The 15210-nt window shown below is 50.1% G+C and overlaps 1 protein-coding gene across 1 annotated transcript in view; it reads right to left on the bottom strand.

The window, feature by feature from the left end:
* Positions 1-7097: 7097 nt before the first annotated feature.
* Positions 7098-15210, bottom strand: part of Copz1 (coatomer protein complex subunit zeta 1) — a 26333-nt gene continuing 18220 nt past the window's right edge. Inside the window, exons 5-9 of the mRNA XM_021182966.2 lie at positions 12124-12179; positions 10397-10474; positions 10212-10263; positions 9042-9080; positions 7098-8275 (exon numbers count right to left, since the gene is read on the bottom strand). Coding sequence (XP_021038625.1) covers positions 8228-8275; positions 9042-9080; positions 10212-10263; positions 10397-10474; positions 12124-12179 — 273 coding nt within the window. The 3' untranslated portion in view covers positions 7098-8227. The remainder of the gene's footprint in view (positions 8276-9041; positions 9081-10211; positions 10264-10396; positions 10475-12123; positions 12180-15210) is intronic.

Genomic DNA, 15210 nt, shown 5'->3' with positions numbered 1-15210 from the left:
TTTGAAACAACAAAATCTTGAAGAATTGAAATGAGAATAGAAAGACACTCCGGCTGGGCAGTGGTGGCACACGCCTTTAATCCCAGCACTTGGGAGGCAGAGGCAGGTGGATTTCAGAGTTCGAGGTCAGCCTGGTCTACAGAGTGAGTTCCAGGACAGCCAGGGATACACAGAGAAACCCTGTCTCGAAAAAAACAAACAACAACAACAACAAAAGACAGTTCAACTCCACCCCCAACCCCAATGAGGACCAGGAGTCTATCTTGTTAATCCAGAGCCCGTGTTTCTAGATGTTCTTCCCGGCCCACAAACAAAAAGCAAGCTGAGGCTACAGAGATGGGATTCAGACAGGCCAGGTGTCTGTGCAACCTGGGACTGTGCAGCTGAGACTTGGCCAAAGACCCAAGTGACACTTCCATGAACTTGAGACCTCTGCACCACTCTAAGCTTCAAATTTCATGATCTGTAGAAAGCTGAGAGTAGGGGACACTCTTTGTGTAGTGCTAAATTCTGCAAAGATGTTGCATGTAGGCATAAAATTCCCATGACAATCAGTTATACTTTCTTTTTTTTTTTTTTTTTTTTTGGTTTTTCGAGACAGGGTTTCTCTGTATAGCCCTGGCTGTCCTGGAACTCCCTTTGTAGACCAGGCTGGCCTCNTGTCCTGGAACTCCCTTTGTAGACCAGGCTGGCCTCGAACTCAGAAATCCGCCTGCCTCTGCCTCCCGAGTGCTGGGATTAAAGGCGTGCGCCACCAACGCCCGGCCAGTTATACTTTCTTACAAATGGGAAAACAAATACCAACAGGTTAATTTGTTCAAAGTCAAAGGGCTAGTAAGTGATAAACTGTGGTTTGAGGGCAAAGTCTAACCAGAGCTGTTACCAGCAATAAAGACTAACCACTACAAAACAGCTGCGTTGCTGAAGCTAGGTCATGTGATCAGGCAAACCCTAAAAATCCTTCCTGTTCAGTCCTTCCAAGATCCTGAAGGTTGACAACTCTCTGAAGGCTTGTAAAAGGGTTCGCTTTTCACATTCCTTGAAGGCAATTCAAAATCTTCCTCAGAGTAGAGGGAACAGCGATAGGGATTGCAGTTAGACATCAGAGTGGCTTCCTAATCTTCAATTGCGGGAGGGTTGGGGGGCTGGGGAATGACTCAGAGGACACAGGAGTCCCAAAACCGAAGGACAGAAATTTAGCAAGGAAGCTGCTTTCTCATCCTTCAGGGGTCCCTCTGCACACATCTCCGTTCCTAATTTCAATAAAGGCTGAGCTGGAAGAAAGAAAACGGAAAGCGAGGCTTTCTGGGGTATTCTCTCTTGGGGCGTGAGTGTTAGGATGGGACCCAGTCAGTGCCTGTACACCCACCACTATCTTTGTCAGTCACCCGCGGGAGCCCGCGCCCTGTCGAGGCCTGTCTTTGTCCCTCTCCATTTGGGCGTCTCTCGAGCAGACTGCAGTCTCTCGCCTGCCCGCGCCACCCGCCCGCGCCCGCGCTCGAGGGTCCCCGCTTCGCGCCTCCCCTACGGCCCCGCCTGCCCGCTCGCAGCACACTCTCTCTCTTTCGCTGTCTCCTGCAGACAGATTTATGGTCAGCCCAGAGTCTCTCATTGGCCGAGCTCTGACAGGACTTGATTTAACGCCACGTCTCATTGGCTGATCTTGACAGGTCGATTTACGAGTCGCGATGCCATTGGTCCAGCGGCCTCGGCCCTGATTTACGGCCTGGTGGGCGCCGAGGGGGGTGGGGCGCGGCTGGGAACGAGGCCGCGCGCCCCTCCCCCGCACCCCTTGAGCTCGCGTGCTCGCCGCGCGTGCCCGTCGCGACGCTTCCGGAGCGGCTCTGCGAGTGACCGGCCGAGACAGCCGGGAATCTGGCGGGCCCGAGGCTGGCGGCGCGCAGCCCGTGGGAGCTCTGCAGCGTTTGTTGCACGGGACCCCTCCCAACCCCCACTCCCACTCCCACCCCCGCTTAGATTTACGAGCTCAGGCTCGGCCTTCAGGAATTAGGAATATTTATGCTTCTTTGAGGTTTGGAGGGTGATAAATAAGGGGCCGCTGGGGTACGGTGAGGGCTCCTATTTCGGACGGGGCCACTTTCCCAAGGACCCTACCAGCGGCTCCCTCTCATCTTGAGCCAGAGGGAGCCCCGGGGCTGTGGGTGGTGGGCTTCAGAAACCAGTAAGAAAGTTAGAAAGGTACGGCCCTTGAGAACCCCCTCTGATGCCTGCAGTTTTGCAGCAGAAAGGATGGAAGGCAGGTCAGGGACGAACTTTGTGAGCATCGTTCTTGGAGACCCTGGAGGGCGGTTACAGCCTTTCTTCAGAGGACCGAGCGAAGTGTGCTCTCTTCCTGTGCCTCTTAAGTTCAGTTGCTGAGGAATGAATTGGAGACAGGAGACAGCAAACACAAGCAGGTTTCTCGGACTTGATGTCTCCCTCACAGAGAAGGGATTTGCCTGGATCCCTGGGGAAGGAGGCTAGGAATGTGGCGCCCAATGCATCTCCTAGGAGCCGCGTTTCCCAACCTGTCCACCCCCACCGCTGGCTGAAAATTAAAAACACTCCTTGCCCTGAGCCTCCGGGAAAAGAGGGAGGGAAGAAGGATCTGCCTAAGGATCCACATGCCTTCTCTAGTCCTCAACCACTGGCCAGCAACGTCTTTGCTCAGGGTTTGGAGAGTTAACAAAGATAGAGGCCGTGACATAAGGGAGGTCCACAGAGAACTGGGAAAGTCACCCTGCCTCCCCATCCCCCATGCCCTCGGTGACACTGGCCTCAGTAAGGATGGCCACAGTATACATATGTACAGGCTCCAGCTTGCTGTTACCACCTCCTCCCACTGAGAGGAGGGAAAGAGAAGGGTCTAGACTGGCCCTTTAAGAGCCACTTAGGGTCAGAAAGCCTGGCCTACACAGAGAGGAAGGAGCTGATGTCAGAAGACGGATGGGCAGCAAGATGGGGATTGATGCTAATGGGGGAGTTAAAGCTAAGTACCCAGACACTCAGAGGGCAAAACTGCAGATCTGTCTTCCTTATGCTCACCTCCCCCCAACACCAAGGCTGTAAATCTGCCTCCTCAATCGGGGGGACGAGAGAATAAGGAAAAAAGACAGGATCTCTTCTCCCTTTTCCTGCCCCCCCCCATTCTTTTGTTTTCTCCCAATCCATTACCCTTCGCTGTAAAATTTCCAACTTCTAGCATTTCACCAGAATTTGAGTCAATGATTGCTCCTCATAGAGCAGTCTGAGAGCAAACCCTGTTTTCCCTCACCAGTCCTGGGTAGGAATGGATTGGGGTGACTGAGATGAGGGCTCAGTAGCTCTCCCACCTAGGTCTTGCTTGGAGTTCACTCTAGTGCCTATCCTTTGGAAACAGTAAGGTAAGATGAGATCTCACCAGGGCACTGGATGCCAGGAGCACCAAGGCTCTGGAGATGTCTCTAAGGGCAGCTGGAGGAGAACCTCAGGATTTATCCACAGAAGATATACAGTCTGGTTTCTCAGAACCTCCTTGGATCATACTGGCCTCTCTTCCAGCACATGCCCTGTCTGCTCAGTGGACAATTTTAGGCCAACTGTGTTTGCTTCAGAGGCAGATTTCTTTGTCCTTTGAGTACCACCTCAGGGAGGAAACTGACTCTCAGGAGTAGGAGCAGTCCTGCTGTTTTATCTTCAGGTGGGACTTGCCTCCTGTCTTTCAAGACCCCTATTCCGCTGGTGACCTGACAGGTTTGCCCTGAGAACCCTCTCTATATTAGAAAGCAGCCCTCTGTACCACATCTGGCAGAATCTTCCTAGCCTCAGAAACAGCTGAAGGCCTGGTTGCCTCTGGTTTCCAGTCATGAGAGAATGACCTTGTAACATGGATCTCATGTGTTCACCTCTCAAATTTTCTTTTAGAGGCCAAATATTGCCTCAGGGGTGTCTTCTCTGTTTTCAGGGAAAAGGGGGAGCCAACTGAGTAAGAACACCGGAGGTTATGGGCAGGAACCAGGAGAGCCCAGCCTTCTAGACCCTTGCATCCGGACCAGTGTCTCCTCCCATCCCAGGGAGGTCAGCCCTTGCCCTCAGCCCTGGTCTCTAGCTGCTTCTCTACACTGGTGATAAATCCTGTCTTTGTCTCTCCTCTGACCCAGGCCCCAGGCAGGTTGGGGGTCAGAGTCTGGGGGAGGGGGGCAGACAAGGAGAGTGGGAGGAGAAGATGGACAGGAGCAGCTGGTGGGCAGCCATGGGGATGTGCACTGAGGGGATAGGACCTTTGGATTATTCTGTGGGTCCTGAACATTCCAGCGGGGTTATGTTTCAAGTGAAAAAGCCAGGGCTCCTGAAATATGGAAGTATCTTCCAAATAGTCCCTGGAGCAGCAAGAATACTGGTACATGGTGTGAGGTACCTCAAAGGAGGCTGCTAAAGGGATAATATTGTGGACACTGTCCTTTTCAGCACCTCGGATTCCTACATGCATGTGTCATGTGCACATGTGCACACACACACATGATTTATGACCTGTCAGCATAAAGCAGCCCAGGAGAGCCAGCCTGCCCCTCACCCGGCCCCTCCCCAGCAGCCTTTTCTTGCTGTTTCTTTCCTGTCTCCACCTCCATTTTTTTCCCCCTGCTTGCTTGCTTTCTTTGTAAGATTTCTTTCCCAGCTTGTCATTTTCATTTCCCTCTCTCCACCTCTCCTTCTGTGCCTTCACTGCTTTGGTTTCCTTCTTAGCCCTCTCCTCCCCTTCCCTTATTCTCTTGTGCTCTCCATGTGTCCAGACTCTCACACTCTAAGTCCTGCCATCCCTCTGTCTCAGTTCAACCATGAGCCCTTTTCCAACCCAGTGGAGACCTTTAGGTGTCAGGTTACAGGGACTGATGGGAGGAAACAGGCTCTACATGAGTCCAGTGGGTTCTGCTATGGCCAGGGAGTAGAGGACTGGGTGCCTGGGATGTGAGCAGAGAGGGAAGTGCCACTAAAGGAGAGCTGAAAGGGCCTAGGGAGACCCAGGAAGACATACGGCAAGAAGGGCTTGGAGTCCCTGAGTGTTTGGGGTGAGACTAAAGGGGGACATGTGGGGTTATTTAAAACATGGACCCAAAAACAAGGCCTGGAGACCCAGAGATGTGAAACTGCAATATGCACAACACAGCCCCAGTCATGGTCTCTGGTCTGACTAGAAACTCCTCAGAGGCTCTGCCTATCCCTGGAATGTTGGTTTAGTGTTCTGGTCATGTTAGCCTCTCTCTTCCAGTTCTGTCTGCTGCAGGCCTCAGTCCTGCAGCTCATTTCGCTCCTGGGGCATCACCCTTCACCCACCCATTCCTTCTTTGGTCAGAGAGGGAGCTAGAGCTCACCCAGCCAAAGGGTCCTGCAGTCGGAATGGGGTGAAGCTGCCTGGCCATGGTAGGAAAAGAGGGAGCACGCATGGGCACCAGGGGAGGGATGGAGGGAGGGAGGGAGGGAGGGAGGGAGGGAGAGAGAGAGAGAGAGAGAGAGAGAGAGAGAGAGAGAGAGAGAGAGAGAGAGAGAAGCCTGAAGGGGTACTTGAGGAAGAGACTGCAGCAGTAAATCACTCTGTGGGGGGGCTCCCTCTGCCTGAGCTCAGTGGGGTGGGGAAAAGAGAGACAGTGGGGTAGGGGCAGCATGGGGAATCGCCACATCTGGCAGGCAGGTGTCTGGCACTGTTCAGGCTGTAGTCTCTTTCCCAGCCAAGGGGAAGAAGGGAGGAGGGCCTCCTAAGAATCCCCAGGGGAAGAGGGAAAGGTTCACAAACAGGAGGGGGAGGCAAACCAGACAGTCCAAGCCACTGCTGTGTCTGTTTTAGTTAGTGCTAAGGATGGGTTTGCAGAGTCCCAAATGAAAGTTGCTCACCAGAGGACGGGGTAGGCCAGGGCACCAAAACTTCAGTCTTGGTGGGAAACAGAAGGCTGGAGAAACAAGTATAGAGAAGGAAAGAACTACGCTCCCGTTGATCTATCTGTTCACGGAGGCCTCGACTCCCGTTCTAACTCTGCTGTCCCGAGCCAAAGGCTGTGCAGGCCATGAGGAGCAGGTTGGGGTATATAAAGCTGGGCACTGCCTCTCACAGATCATACAACCAAAGATAGAGGGCATCATAACTCTTATCCCACCAGGCCTCCAGCTTCCAGTACAGGGCCCCAGGCAGGAGTGGTCCAGCATTCAGCTGTCTCTCTGCTTAGAGGGATCCTGGGCCCAGGTGCTTCACAGCTGCTGTGCCTAAGGTTTCCATAAAAGGAGGACTGTTCTAACCATAGGCTTCATCCCGTGTTGTAGAGGCTCTTCCCATTCTGCTTCCATCCTTCCCCTTTTCCTGGTCCGTCCTAGGTTTGCAGACCCAAGCTAGAACAGTAGAGGTGATAGAGGAGACCCTACAAATCTCAGGGGAAAGGAGGAGTCCCTGCATTGCCCCCTCCTTAAAATCCTGCAGAGGAAGGGGGAAAGAAAACCAAAGCATTCTCCTGTCGCCGCAGCAACCATAAAACCCCCAGCTAAATCCATCTTGTGAGCTCACCGCCCCATTAAGATGCAGGGCCAGGCTCTGCGCCAGCCCAGCCACATTCATTTGTGCGAATAAAGGTAGAGGAGGGGGAGGGGAGCAGGCTCTGGAGGGATGGGGAAATGGCGAGAAGAGGTTATTTACACCACCGTCCTGACCTTCTGGAGCAGCGCAGGCTCCGATAAATAACCCGCTCAGCGCCGTTTCGGAGGAGTGGGAGGTGCGGGAAGGGAGCAGGGGCTGGAGGAGAGCCTCCACGCAGGTGCGCGTCTCCGGGTTACTAATGGCTGAGGCGGGAGCAGGCAGCTGGCTTTGGGGGTGTGTGGGGGAGAACTCAGTTCCCTGAGTCTCCCACTGAGAAAATACCATCCCCACCCCACCCCTGGCGCCAATTTCCAGGCGAGGGGACTAGAGATGCCAAGGAGGCAAACAGCCCTGTAAATTAGGGGTAGGGGGGACTGCTGGGGAGTCTCTGAGGTAGAAAGGAAGAAATATTATAAGAGGTGGGGCGCGGGGGCGTGGGGGTGGTGGCTGGAGGAACAGGAATAGCTGCCAAAAAAGGGAGGAACAGAGCCATCACACAAAGGCAGTTTGAAAGAGATTCACTTTATTCCTAAGCCGCACAGCAGCCTACAAGGTGGACTTCGCCTGACTCCATTTCTTGCAGAGGCCGCCTCCAGTCTGCCCACTTCAGCCAGTGCATGGGCCAGAATGCTTGCTCAGAAACGTTTTTTTTTCTAAGTCATTTTCACAGGGATATGGGATCAGGGAGCAACATTACACCCAAGAACAGGAATCCAAGCCTCGGAGGAAAGGTACTGCACCAGGTCCTCCATTTCCAGGGAAGACTGATGCAGAGAGGGGGAACTCAACAACAGATTGTAGAACCAAAGCAGAGAAATATGTGAGTGTGGCGCTGAGAAGGAACAAGGCAAGGCCAACGTCATTACGGCTCTTTCCATCCTCAGTTCTGAGCAGAAACTTTTCTAGGTACTAAAGTAGTTTTGGTTCCAAGGTCTGGCTTTGCTCCAGGGTGACAGAGGCCAGAGGCAAAGAACTCACAGGTTATACAGGCAGAGAGGTGTGGTACAGACCTACAGAGATGTTCTCAGGACCATGTGCAGGTACAGCAGCTTTGAGGCTAAAGGCCAGATCAAGGTAGAGGATGCACTTCATAAGCTCCAAGGGCCTTTAAATCACTGTTCCTCTGCAGCTTGTCCCTTCCCTACAAGCTGTTCCCATTTCTTCTAAGGCAGAGGATAGGGCAGCAGGAAGGAGAGAAGCTGAGGCAAAGAATGTATGGCCTCTGCCACTCCAAACCCACTTGTGCTGAAGTTAGGAGTCCTCCATTTGCTGGATATATGGGCTGCTGGGATGAGGGCCCTTAAGGCACAGGGAAGAAAACACTCAGCACATTCCTTCTCTTGCTTTGATGATCGGAAGTACAGCCACAGTAAAGGGCCAAGAAACCAAGGAGAGAATGGGGGGTGGGGGAGACAAGTGTAAGTAGGAAGAGGGTGTTTCCCCTGACTCACTCAAATCTGCTGAGGACTTTACTCTCATGAGAGGGAGGGGAAAGAACCCCAGAAAGTATAGAGACAGAAGAATCCATTGTGGTTCTCTTAAGATGACCCTAAGGACATAAGTTGGGGGCCTGGATAAGAAGTCACAGCAGATGTGGGTTTTGAGGGGCAAGGAACTGGGCTCAGAACACCTTCACCGAAGGAGGGACCACTTGATCTGTTCTTTGGCTGACTGCAGCACCTGTGGAGACAAAGGCAGCACTGAGGGGGGCTTGCAAGCCACAGGGTGTGAGCAGGCTGAGGCTCTCCTTCCCCACACTTGCCTTCCCTCTCCTTAGAAGAACAGGGGATAGAAAATCCCAAGGGTGGAAGAATAGGAAGAAGCTCTCTAAGGCCCTAGAGGATTGTCAGTTTGGGAAATTCCCCCCGAATTCAAATCCACTGGGGGGATGAAGAGAGAAGAGATATACCTGGGAGGAAAGAAAAAAAAAAGCTGGGGGTTACTGGACACACGTTTTAGAGAGGGAATTACACATCCAGATGTTGAGGGTTCCTACTGAGCAAAACCAGAACCACTTCCATGTAGGCCTCCAGGTCAAGCAGACAATCTATCTGCAGTCAAGGTAGAAGGATGGATCTGCGAAGCCCGCATATTCCAGAATATGCATTTTCAGCTCAGCCCTCATTTGAATAATAAGAGAAAGAGAAGTGTGTGCTCACATGCACACAGACCATCTGCTTAAGGCAAGCCTCTGCTGGGGAATAAATCACCGACAGACTGAGGTATCAAGCAGGGAAGGTCTGAAGGGTACAGAGCAAGGCTGTCCCGATCACAGTCGAGGGAGACAAGGGGAGCCGAGGACACTGTACAATGAGTCCCAGTGCTCTGGAATAAGAGGGAGCCAAGGAAGCTAACTAAGTGTGAGGTCTCAATTCAGACCTGGCAGGTCGGGAGCTCCCACTAGCTAGCCTGTCCATGTGGAGAGGAGGAAGGAAGGAAGTCATACCTGAGACACGGTCTGCTCTGTAAGGGGGACGTCTTCACCCTGTATACAGAGATAAGCACTTAGACTGGAACATGGTAGAGGAAGAACTGTTCTTTTAAACTGAAGGAAAGGCGAATGCCCTAACCTTCTTGGCCCACTCCAAAGACTGAGCCAAAGGGACTGTGAACACAAAGGATCATTTTATCCATCCTCCACTTAAAGGCAGGATGACTTCTTAAAAGATTTATTTCATTCCAAGTAATCAGCAGGATATCTGATCCTCACCTCCCTCAACTCTGAGGTGGGGGACCTGATTCCCTAGTCGGGGAGAAGACCTTCCCTGAATATCAATATGGGGGTGGTGGTGGAGGGAGCCAGGGGTAGTTAATGGATCCCGCAAGGCCTGACGGGTAACGACTGCATGTTAATTTGAAGAAATAAACTGCTGCAACAGCAGCCTGAGAAGGGAGAGGGGGGAGCAAGAGGGGGGGCTCTCTCTTGCCACATAGAGACATATGTTAGAGGAGAAGATTAAACTATGCAAATGGAGCCCACGGCAGTTAAGGAAGAAGACTTCCCATTACCCAGCACTGGCAGCTTTCACTCTGTGGAGGTCAGAGCTGGGACGTTCTGGGAACTGGTAGCACGCCTCTGCTCAGACATTCTGCACCATACAATTTACAGGTGGATTCTCTGCACTGTCATCTCCTAGCAGACACGAAGACTCCCAGCAAAAATTAACTCAGTGACTGCCCTTCTGGTATCGCTAGCACCAAGGAGGGCTGAGGTGCTGGCAATTAAGTGCTTTCTGAGGGCTCCATCGGAGAGAGACACTCCTCTGCCTCTGATGACTGGATCTACCTCCAAAGAGGCAACAAGCCAACCTCAAGTTCCTTAACAGTTTTAGAATCATGAATATTAAGGTTTCTTTTACTTCTTTGTTCATTCAATATATTAAAGTGACCATTTTGTGGAAAGACCATATAACATGCTAGGTGCCACATTAGAAACATAAGTGAGCTCCTCTGCTTCTCTGGGACATGGAGATGGAGAAGCCGGGAGAATGATACATTCGTGTGAAGAGGATAGGAGAAGGTAGGACCTATGTATGAGCTGACCCTCAGCTACGTCCACCCAGCAAGCCTGGCTTGGGAGGACCCGTGGAGAGATGGGATACACATTCCTGCTTACCCTCAAAGCCACCCGGTGCACCACTTGCTGGGGGTCGCTCTCTAGGATCACCCTACAAACACAAAGAAGACGGTTGTTTGCTCGGTCCAGTTCCAAGGGACCAATTTGCTGTAAGTCAGGTTCACCGGCTGAGGGGCAGCCACCCCCCCTCCCCACTCCAAATCCAGGCAGGGCAGAGAACTCACCCTCCATCTACAATTTCATCCACAGCCAAGAAGAGGCCCTCCATGTTCTCCAGCAAAGCTCGCTTTTCTACATTTTTCCTGAATCCCCAAAAGAAGAGGAAAAATTAGGTTGTGTGAGAAAAGAATTCTGGGATACTGTCTAAATAAGGGATCCTAACCCTGACCAGTAACTGTCTCCACCACCCACACGTAGAAGGGAGTGAGGTGAAGAAGAGCCTTTTATACCGCTGAACAGTGACCAGAGTTTTGACATTCTGGGGGGTCCCAAACAGCTAACTTCTGACTCCTAGGCTACTTATCCAGCATGCTGCTGCTGCTGGTGGTGGTGGTGGAGGTGCTTGTAAAGAGACATAGAAGATGGGAAAAAAATTCATAGCTCATAATCTGGAGATGGTGATGGTGGAAAGGTGGGAGGAGTGGGAATGCAAAACCCTCTGCATTCAAGCTCCTGCTGAAGTCTCTCTGCCTCTCCCCTTCCCCCAGGTCTGTTCAAGCCCTAAAACAAAGGCCAAGGAGGGGCTGGGAACAGCCAGGGGCTGCATCTACCAGCCTCAGATCCGGTGGTTGGTGCATGTGGCCTGTCACATCCGTCAGTATGACTCTTTCTCTAGATTACCCGAAATGAAGTCTATTCATTCACCTGGCTGGGAAATAAATCAGCCCCTTCCTGAGGAAACCTGAGCCTCTGGCTGCTGGGTTGTGGGCTGAGAGCACCCGCTGTTCTACTCCACATGCTTTTCTAAAATGTGTTCACTTTTAGGAGCTGCTGTGGCTGAAGTTCAGAGCCTTGAATGTTTTCAGAGAAAGTTTATCTTCTCTTGCTTGTGTGCATGGGAACAGAGGGCTACTGGGGAAGAAGAGGGCAAAGAGCACAGTGGGCCCATTCTGTGACCAGGGAAAGACTGTAAGGGCTAGCAATGGAAAACTGGGGGTGTTTCCTCCTTTTCCAAGGTAGGGAAGTTTCACCTGGGTCACTGGGTCACTTCCCTGTCCTTCCCCTCCTTCAAACCCAGAGGACAGGCCTAGGAAAGCACCTGGGGCTCAGAACACCGTCAGAGTTACTGGACATGACAAGAGTAGGTACAGGCATACAGACGAGGTCCGAGTCTGTACTCCAAACTACTCTTGAAGCTGAAGCAGGGGTTACATGTTCAAGGGTTGCCTGGGTTACAAAGAGAATCTTAAGACAGCCTGGGTAAATTTTTATTTGTGTATCAAAGACTCTAAGGTTAACAGTTAATGTCAAGACACAAAAAGGCTTGAAAAGCTATAGAAAATCAACCTCTCTTGATTATTTTAGAGCATCTGATATGCTCCTAATCTTAAGCATGATGTGTTCGGGTGACAGGATTACGGTTCCTTTACATTAGTCTTCAGAATCTTTCTTTTTTTTCTAGGACCTTGTCTTAAATTAAAAGAAAAATAAAGAAAAAGTTTAGGTGAGAAGCTCAGTGGTTGCCTACCCTTGGTTCCAATCATCAGGGCAGCCAAAGGAAACAGAATAGAGTAGTCTTCCTGAAGGACTCTTTCCTCCCTCAGTAAGAGAATGATTCCACATGAAGACCATTCTCTCCACCTAACCCTCCACTCAAGTTAGTTATCCACAAACAGCAAGTCTATGTCTTACACTGAACCAATTCCCCAGTGTGGCTCAGATTTCCCACTAATCCCGGGCTCTAAGGAATAGGTACTTCCCTTCCAAATTTAAAATGAGAATGGCTGCTCACCTCAGCATCTGGCTCAGGGAATCGAAGAGGCAGTTCAGAACAGCCATAAGCATCAGCTGTTGAGAAAGGAGAAGGAAGGTTCAAGGCCCTAAAACTGCTACCCCAAAACAGACCTTCCACTTTTTATTCCTCACCAAAAAGCATAAGCTTTCACAAACGGCCAGAGACATAATGTGAAGGGCAAACACAACAGAAGGACTCTGGCTTCTCAAAGAAGTTAGTTCTACTAAGCAATTCCACAAGTGGAGGCTTCTTTTTTTTTTTTTTTTTTTAATTTATTTATTTATTATATGAAAGTACACTGTAGTGTGTCTTCAGACACTCCAGAAGAGAGCATCAGATTTCGTTACGGATGGTTGTGAGCCACCATGTGGTTGCTGGGATTTGAACTCAGGACCTTTGGAAGAGCAGTCAGCGCTCTTAACCACTGAGCCATCTCACCAGCCCCCAAGTAGAGGCTTCTTTAAGACAGAAACTGAGACAGGACTTTGCTGGTATAGTCCTCTATAGATGACTATAGCCCTCTGTGTATTTACTTTTTATTAAAGATTTACTTTTCTCTCTGTGTGTTTTACATGCATGCGCACAGGAGTGCCCATGGATTCCAGAAGAGGGCACTGGATCTCCTTGGAGCAGGAGTTACAAAGAGTATGAGCTGCCCAGCATGGGTGCTAGGAACCAAACTCAAGTACTCAGAAAGAACAGCAAGTTTTCTTTTTTTTTTTTTTTTTGGTTTTTCAAGACAGGGTTTCTCTGTATAGCCCTGGCTGTCCTGGAACTCAGAAATCCGACTGCCTCTGCCTCCCGAGTGCTGGGATTAAAGGCGTGTACCACCACACCCAGCAAGCATTCTTAACACTAAGCAATATTCCCACCTGTGTTTTGCTTTTTTGAGGTAGTCTGTCACATAGCCCCAGTTGGTCTTGAACCACCCACGTAACTGAGGTCAATCCTAAATTCCTGATATTTATCCTGCCTGTACTTCCCAAGTGCTGGGATAATAGGAGTGCACTGCCATGACTCTCTGCCTCTATGTCTTTTTAATAATTATTTTATTTAATGTATATACATGTCTGTCTAAAACTATGTCTGTATACCACATGTGTGCAGTACCCAAAGAGGCCAGAAGAAGGCACCAGAATCCCTGGGGTTGGAGTGACAGTTGTGAGCTCCTGTGTGGGTGTTGGGAATCTCCCAGGTCCTCTGGAAGAGCAGCCAATGCTCTTAACAGCTGCCCTATCTCTTCAGCCCCTACCCCTACGCCTTTACCAAACTGCCTGATGGAAACAACTGAAAAAAAAAAAAAAAAAAGCTGCCTGATGGATTAGTAAAGAGAGAAATCGTTAACTAATTAAGAGCTGAAATCAGAGGGAGGTGGTTGGAAAGTCCTTGTTAAAAATGGTACTCAGAGCCAGGTGAGGTCACGCATGCTTTTATCTCAGCACTCGGAAAGCAGAAGCAGTGAATCTCTGTGAGTTCAAGGCCAGCCTGGTCTACAAATCAAGTTTCTTGACAGCCAAGGCTACACTGAGAAACCCTGTCTTGAAGAAAACAACAAACAAAAAATAAACAAAATAAAACAAAGAAACAGTACTAGGGATTAAATCTGAGGCTTCAAATTTGCCATTCGAACACTTTACTACTAAGCTGCACACCCAGCCCAGCTTGGGCTCGCAAGTCAGAACTAGGCTTGAAACCCAGCTTTTCTACATGTGTAACCTCAAGAGAGTTAGTGAGCTGAATCACACATACAGCTATTTTTATAGTTTGACAAAAGCCAAATACAAGTAATTCTATATGGCTCTTTGAGGTTTGGTTTCCTCGTTGGCAAAACAAAGACAGTAATGCCTCCAACCCACAGAAATGCTGCCAAGCTTAAACAATGCACCTCACAGAGCACACACACAGCAGTAAGAGCGCAGCAGGACCTGGTCTCTCAGTCTTAACTGTGATGGAAAGTTAACTGGAGGCTTATGCACCGGTCTACTCTCCCAGAAGTTGTTAGCACCTGAAATAAACCATTTTTCCTGCATACAGGAAGGTTAGGAATATACTCACAGACCCACCTATACCATGAATCTTCATCAAGTGACTCCTTCATACTGTATGGCTTCACCACAAACTAAAGCACACTTACACATGCACGCCCTTAATTACACCGCAGAAATCTACCTTTAAAAAACACTGTGGGTGAGGGCTGGAGAGGTAGCTCAGAGGTTAAGAGCACTGGCTCTTCCATGGGACCTGGGATCAATTCCCAGCACCCACATGGCAGCTCACAACTGTCGGGGAAATCCTGTTCCTGGGGACCCAATACCTTCACACAAAAACACCAGTACATGTAAAATATAATTTAAAAAAGTTAAAAAAACAGAGCCAGGTGTGGTGGCTCATGCCTTTAATCCCAGCACTCAGGAGGCAGAGGCAGATGGATTTCTGAGTTCGAGGCCATCCTGGTCTATAAAGTGAGTGCCAGGACAGCCAGGGCTACACAGAGAAACCCTGTCTCGGAAAAACAAAACAAAACAAAAAACCCACTATGGGTTAGTAGGGCGGTGGTGGCACATACCTTTGATGCTAGTACCCAGGAAGCAGGGGCACATGGATCTCTGAGAGTTCAAGGCCAGCCTGGTCTACAGAATGAGTTCCAAGACAGTCATGGCCACACACAGAATCCCTGTCTCTAACCCCGCCTCCACCCCACCCACACCCACACCCAAACCCACACCCAAACCAAAAACCAAAAACCACCACGGGAACTTGGCATAGTGGCTCACACCTACAATCCCAGCACTGGAGAGGCTGAGACAGGAGGATTGCATTGTTTGAGGCCAGTCTGGGCTACAGTGTGACACAGTCTCAAAATAAAACAAAAACAAAGAAACAAAATCTAAAATACCACTGTGTAGGAAAGAATATTAATAACATATAAATGTATATTCTAATTGGAGATGATGGTGGTTCGTGTCTGTAATTCCAGCACCTAGAAAATAGATGTGATTTGAAAACAGCCTGTGAACATGATGTACTAACCAGAACCCCGGAGCTCTTGTCTCTAGCTGCATATGTATCGAAAGATGGCCTAGT

The sequence above is a fragment of the Mus caroli genome, chromosome 15 (assembly GCF_900094665.2).
Source record: "Mus caroli chromosome 15, CAROLI_EIJ_v1.1, whole genome shotgun sequence".
NCBI lineage: Eukaryota > Metazoa > Chordata > Mammalia > Rodentia > Muridae > Mus > Mus caroli.
This window is presented reverse-complemented; position numbering and strand designations above follow the sequence as displayed.